The 6,599-nt window shown below is 48.8% G+C and overlaps 1 protein-coding gene and 1 long non-coding RNA gene across 2 annotated transcripts in view; one reads left to right on the top strand and one right to left on the bottom strand.

The window, feature by feature from the left end:
- Actg2 (actin gamma 2, smooth muscle) overlaps positions 1 to 6,599 on the top strand; it is a 21,117-nt gene that overhangs the window by 9,593 nt on the left and 4,925 nt on the right. The window contains exons 4-7 of the mRNA XM_055596337.1: positions 3,018 to 3,128; positions 3,370 to 3,454; positions 4,981 to 5,142; positions 5,851 to 6,042. Coding sequence (XP_055452312.1) covers positions 3,018 to 3,128; positions 3,370 to 3,454; positions 4,981 to 5,142; positions 5,851 to 6,042 — 550 coding nt within the window. The remainder of the gene's footprint in view (positions 1 to 3,017; positions 3,129 to 3,369; positions 3,455 to 4,980; positions 5,143 to 5,850; positions 6,043 to 6,599) is intronic.
- Positions 3,449 to 5,874, bottom strand: LOC129668362 (uncharacterized). The gene is made up of 3 exons (XR_008718904.1): positions 5,182 to 5,874; positions 4,102 to 4,393; positions 3,449 to 3,507 (listed from the first exon to the last, which is right to left on the bottom strand). It is a non-coding gene; the product is annotated as an uncharacterized LOC129668362 (long non-coding RNA).

Genomic DNA, 6,599 nt, shown 5'->3' with positions numbered 1-6,599 from the left:
ATTCTTCCCTCTGTCCACTGCGCCTTCCAGTACTCTTCCCTCTGTCCACTGTGCCTTCCAGTACTCTTCCCTCTGTCCACTGCGCCTTCCAGTATTCTTCCCTCTGTCCACTGCGCCTTTCCAGTATTCTTCCCTCTGTCCACTGCGCCTTTCCAGTATTCTTCCCTCTGTCCACTGCGCCTTTCCAGTATTCTTCCCTCTGTCCACCGACAATGGAGTACACTTCAGGTGTGAGCTAGCCTCTGTTACGACAGCCTTCTCATCAGAGAGGAGCATGAAAAGGAATGCGTGTACACACCACAGCCCCAGCCTTTGCTTCTTCTTCTGAGGTGCCAGGGTTCATGCCTATAGTCCCAGAGCTTGAAAGTCTGAGGCAGGAGGATTGGCACTTTGCTGTGAATTCAAGGTCACAGATACAGACCCCATCTCAAATCAAACAACCTCCTTTTCCACTAGAGTGCTTTAGGGGTGAAATTAAGCATGGATTTCCTATACCCCAACACATGGATGGGAGCTTGGAAATGACACTCACTATTCACACACATCTTTCATTACTTTATTTGAGAACATAAGAAACAAAATATTTTTCCACAGTAGGGACAGTGTATGACCTCTTTAAGGAAATCACACCTTAAAAAAAGCTTACTAGGAACTGGGCGGGTTGCTCTGAAGTAACCACTAGTTGTCCAATCACTCAGAATCTCACCTCATACCAATTCACACATCTAAATCAACGGAATCTAAAGGTTAAATAGAAAAATCTAAAGAGTACAGATACAGTAAGGTGAATGTAAACATTAGCTTTCTGGTGAAAGGAGTCATAGAAGAAAAGAGTAACCGATGTGACTTCCTAAAAGCTGTGACTTCTCATGTGTATGTCCAAAAATTAAATCTCAAAGCCAAACAACATATTGCAAAAACACCGCAACAAACGTGTTGGAAGAGTGGTAAATAAGTAGTATAGAATCACCACTAACACTCAGAGTGCTGGAGCTTGAGGATGGCTCAGCCGCTCTGCGCATGGGCTGCTCTTGAGGAGAACCGAAGTTTGCTTCCTAGCACCCGTGCCAGCACCCAGTGCCTTACAGCTGCCTACAACTCCAGAGGCGCCAACACCATTCTCTGGCCTCTGGGAACACTTACACTTGTTGTACATCACACACACACACACACACACACACACACACACACACACACACTTTTTAAATCCCCCTTTTAAGAAAAGAAAATTACTCTCTTCAAAAAAAGAATCCAGACTTCAAAATGAAATAAAAACAGCCAAGTGTAATGGCACCCACCTTTAATTCCAACACGGGAGAGGCAGAGGCAGGCAGATCTCTGAGAGTTTGTGGCTAGCCTGGTCTACACAGCAAGTTCCAGGTAAGTCAGGGCTACATAGAAAGACCCTGTCCCCAAAATATTTAATTAATTAATTAAAAACAAATGTCAACATATAATAATAATAATAATGGATATGAGGTGCATAAGCAATAATCAATTACAAATAACATGAAGACAAGAGTCAGGGGGAAAGATGTCAAATGTTAACTTGTAACAAATGGGATAAAAGATTTTCCAAATTTTTTGATTTGGCAACATTTCTAACTTATGAGGTACAGAGCTTTGAAAAAATAAGCTGAAGTGTGGTGCTTGGCCCACTCTTAATGATAGAGCTGAGCCAGCTGTCCCCGTCTCCGGTGACGCTGAGACAGGCGTATTTCAAACCCCATTTCACTCCACAGAGGTCAGCCTCTGTCCCTCATCTTCCTGTGAGACTTCCAAGGTCAAGGCCTGTGCTCCTGGCATTCCCTGTGTGTCAGAGGCCCTCTGGCGCCGCTGGGAGCCTTCTTTGCCTTCCAGCCCATTCCAGGCTCCAAGATAATGATCGTTTCCATCTCTTCCTTGATGTTTTTGTCTTTTAGACTTTCTCCCTTGCAGACTTTGAAACTAAGAAGCAGACACCATGTCCAACCCATAACGGCTCTTGTCACATTTATTACCATAAATATAGTGGTGTGACTTAACCCTATTGCTAAAGAAGTCAAACTTCCATGTGCTCTGACACTGTTTGCCAAACCCCTCCAAAGTAAAGACCCTCATTGGGTCGTCTTGGAGCTGGTCCCGTGGGTGAGGAGACACAGCGATCCCTATCGAGGATAGATTTGTACACACACACACATATCTCCCAATACTTGCTTTGAAAACATAAGAGATATAACCAAATTTTGGGCACAACTAGCCTGCAGTGGGCGGAGACTAGGGATGCCACTAAGCCTCCCATGGTGCTCAGGTCTGACCCCTCAACACTGAGCCGACCTAAGAGGACGCCGCGCTGCCGTGCAGAGCAGCAGGCCCGTCGCCAGGAAGCAGGGAGACCAGGGTGTATGTGCGCGGACCACAGCAGGAGACAGGGTGCCCTTTTGAGGAGGCTGACTGAAGAATCACAGAGATGTGAGCAAGTTTAAGGCGACCGAAAAAGGACTTCTGCTTGCTATAGGAGCGCTTACGCTCTCTAGCGCCCCCGCAAGGACTTGGCGTGGGTAGGCGGTGTCCTTGGAACCCAGTAAGACCTGGCACGCTGGAAGAGAGGCCATCAACTGAAGGTGTGTTTAGGGAGGGCCACACCACAGCTAAGAGAAACGCTAAGGCTTTTCTCTCCTCCCGCTGTCTAAGCTCTTGCCCGGGCCATCCATCAGCCAAACACAACCAGAAGCCTGGAAGCAATAAGCACCAAGCACAGCCCGCCTCCAGGACAAAGCAGCAGGAAGGACTGGGAGACGGGGAGAAGAGGAAGGGTCGAGTGGTAGAAGTCAGCACATACATCGGTTCTATGCCTGGCATGCTTGGGGCAAGGGTAGAGTCTCTCCGTGTCCATCAGAGACCCCCGGGCTCACCATCTCTCCGGATTTACCCTCCTGCGTGGCACTTGGCCACCCTCCCCCAGTATGGGCAGGCTAGCCAGGTTCTTCTCAAAACTGGGGAGTCTGCTGGGCTTACCTAGCTTTTATCTCAACTAGATCTGGCACCACTCCTTCTACAACGAGCTGCGGGTGGCACCAGAAGAGCACCCAACCCTGCTCACAGAGGCGCCCTTAAACCCTAAGGCCAACCGGGAGAAGATGACCCAGGTAAGACCACTGTGCGCAGGAAAGCAGCTCAGCCAGCTACTTCTTCCCCGTCATGTGCCAACTCGGCAAAACGTCTTTACAGACCTGCTGTGTGGGGCCATCAGGGCAGGTCCCGTGGGAATGGAAGTGGGATAAATAAGGACCGTTGAGCTCTTGCCCTTAAGTCATTACAGGCCACTCTGTAGGTCAGGGGATGCTGTGATGTTTCACGGACAGCACTTTCCTCCTGTTGTCCTTCCAGATCATGTTCGAAACCTTCAATGTCCCTGCCATGTACGTGGCCATTCAAGCTGTGCTCTCCCTCTATGCATCTGGCCGCACCACAGGTCAGTAGCACTGAAACCCACGCCTCTTCTGGCTCCGTGTCTTCTTCACAGGCCTGAAAATGCTCAGAAAATTCAGATTTCGTTTCAAATGGCAGAGTCTGTAGCAAGTCTATAGCAAGCCAAAGAAAACAAATAAATAGCCAGAGACAGATAGCTCAATATATAGCAAAACATTGTCAGGTTGGAAACTGAAAACATCCAGTAGAAATCAGCTGGGGAAGCCCTGTTGAGACAATCAGCTGGGGTTCCCAACAGAGGGTTCTGGGCAGGGCAGTGTCCCCTCCAATGAGAAGAGCAAATAGCAGCATATAGATGACATCATCAAACTGGGGCTTAACAAGCATCCTACAGAAACTAGCTGGGGAAGTTGAGGCAGTCAGCTGCAGCTTCTAATTGACTTTCTCTCCGTGGTGAACTTCTGTTCACCAGTGCAGGCGCTTTTACACTGTGGGAAAAACAGTAGAAACCTCTGCTGGAAATGGTTTAGCTTCTAGCTAGCCACAAGGACATGGCCTTTACTCTTCTGCACTCTTCCCTCCCCACCACAGAGTGGGGGTGGGGTGGATGTAGCCCCTGCAGACAGGGCCTTGGAGGAGGCACTTTGAGACTAACATGCTGGGGCCGAAATGGAGGTGAGGACAACTCACCTTCCAGGGCCAGCTCCTCATCCAGCTCAGACAGCACATGACCAGTTACCAACACAAGGGGAACGGGGCTCCTCCAGAGGGTCATGCTGAGAGCAAAGGGACATCCAGTGACCAGGGAAATGACAAATGAGGATGCCGTGGAGCATGCTGGATGTGAGCCTGCTTGTACAGTCGGAAGAAAATTTACACAAAGCCATCACTGAGGTGCGCAACTGGGGTTTTTCCTCTCATGGTCATGCCAGGGGCTTCACACACCCTCATTGCATTGCCTTTGTCTCATGAGCAGTAGAACCTGTGACAACAGATGTATAAGCATGTGGCCTGGACATCGGAGGATGCCCAGGAAGCAGAGAACATGTGATCCTCGATAGGAACTTGAGCACCGTCACAAAATGCATTCTTTCCTATGTTCACTGCTTTCCTGAGCACTCATTCTTCCGGGGTTTTCCACAAAGCCTGTACCAAACAATAGGCATGCTCAGCTGGAGAGATGGCTCAGCAGTTAGGAGCACATACTGCATTTGCCAAGGACCTGAGTTCAGTTCCCAGCACTCACATTAAGCAGCTCCAACTCCAGGGGAACTGACATCCTCAGAGAATTGCAGTCTAAAAGTAACAGACAACAGAATGTGCAATCTGGATTCAAGGACAATTGACAACTGTCAAACACCTTGTCTGCATTTCAAGAAATCCAAGAAATTGAGACCTAGAACTTGCCTCCTAGAAACCAATCTTCTCATTCAGGAGAAGGAAACATACACACAGTAACTGAGAATTCTCCTGGTGGTTGAGAATATGATAATGAAAGATCATTCAGTAACAGACCCCAGAAACAGACAAATGAAAGACAAAAACAAGGTCCATATTCTCTGTCCACAGGCATCGTCCTGGATTCTGGGGATGGTGTCACCCACAATGTCCCCATTTATGAGGGCTATGCGCTGCCCCATGCCATCATGCGTCTCGACCTGGCTGGACGGGACCTCACGGACTACCTCATGAAGATTCTCACGGAGAGAGGCTATTCCTTTGTCACCACAGGTACCCACCCCTTTCCCTATTCAGACTTGAGCCCACAACCTCATCTAGGACCAGGTTCTCAGGACTGATGAGACTTCTGTGGCTCTGTCCTCAGGGTCTCTTGGACTGGAAAATCCTGCAGTCTTCCCCATGGAGGTGCTCTAGGGAGGAGAACAAGGCTTAGAGCTAGCTTCCTTCTGCAGTGATCCATCAAACTGTCCTTAGACCTTCTCAGCGTTCCCTTCCCCCAGCACCCACTGTTTATGCTCGCGTCACCTCAGGCCCAGCGGTTTCAACACGGTTTAGCTGGAGAGCTGTTGACATTTTTCTCCTGTGGCGTCTATAAGAACAAATGATATAAAAAAGGATCTGAAGGGAGAGGGGGGTCGCGAAGCCCACCTGAGTAAGAGAGAATTTTTGGTAGTAGTATTTTTATAGTCTGTCAAGTCCAAGTCTGCTCCATAATATGCCCTATAACAACCCCAGGAGCACCTGTGGCCTTGTCAAGACAGAGTGACAGAGCAAGAAGAATATCCCTTGGTTCGTGCTTGGGAATCAAGCCTTTTTGAGGAATAGGACATTTAACCTAGTGTGGAGGGGAGCCTTGATTCTCTCTGGGGCAGTTCTGTCCTCCTCCTAAGGCCACATTCACAGAGTTTCCTGGAGAGCCCATGATACGACCAAGCTTGCAGAGCCCAGGAACCACTTTGCCATTTCTGCCCTTTCCAGCTGAGAGAGAAATTGTGCGAGACATCAAGGAGAAGCTGTGCTATGTGGCCCTGGATTTTGAGAACGAGATGGCCACAGCAGCTTCATCTTCCTCCCTGGAGAAGAGCTACGAGCTGCCTGATGGGCAGGTCATCACTATTGGCAACGAGCGCTTCCGCTGCCCTGAGACCCTCTTCCAGCCCTCCTTCATCGGTGAGGTGCTGCCTGCACACCCTCCATCACTTGGAGGCAGAGCAGGGGACAGGATGGAGTGGAGGGACACAAGCTGGAGGGGTGCAGGGTAGAGATGCAGGGGAGCATGCAGAGTAGAGGGGTACAGTGATTTAGTTCCGCACTAAACGGTAACAAGACCTTCCTCGCCGAGTAGTTTAGACCAAAAGCAGGCCCAAATTTGAATTCTGCCTGCATCTTCCATCTGTCTAGCGTCTGTAGCCTATGTTCAGCCTGTCATCTGTCTGTGTGTGCGTGGTGCCTGTCTGGTGCCAGCGCCTAGCAAAAAGCTTTGCTCTGTATTTATTGAACACCACAAAATATGTAGTATGGAAAAGGAATAAGGAACTCTTTACCGAAGTCCTTAACAGAGTTTTACAAGGAAAAGAAGTTATTTTTACTGACCCCAAATAACCCAGAATAATACTCAGAACCACACACGAATGTTATCAAACTATATCGTCATATTGTTTCCAGCAAATGGTTACTACAACACACACACACACACACACACACACACACACACACACACACACACA

Source organism: Psammomys obesus, unplaced genomic scaffold (assembly GCF_907164565.1).
Source record: "Psammomys obesus unplaced genomic scaffold, mPsaObe1.curated_primary_1811, whole genome shotgun sequence".
NCBI classification, from domain to species: Eukaryota; Metazoa; Chordata; class Mammalia; order Rodentia; family Muridae; genus Psammomys; species Psammomys obesus.
This window is presented reverse-complemented; position numbering and strand designations above follow the sequence as displayed.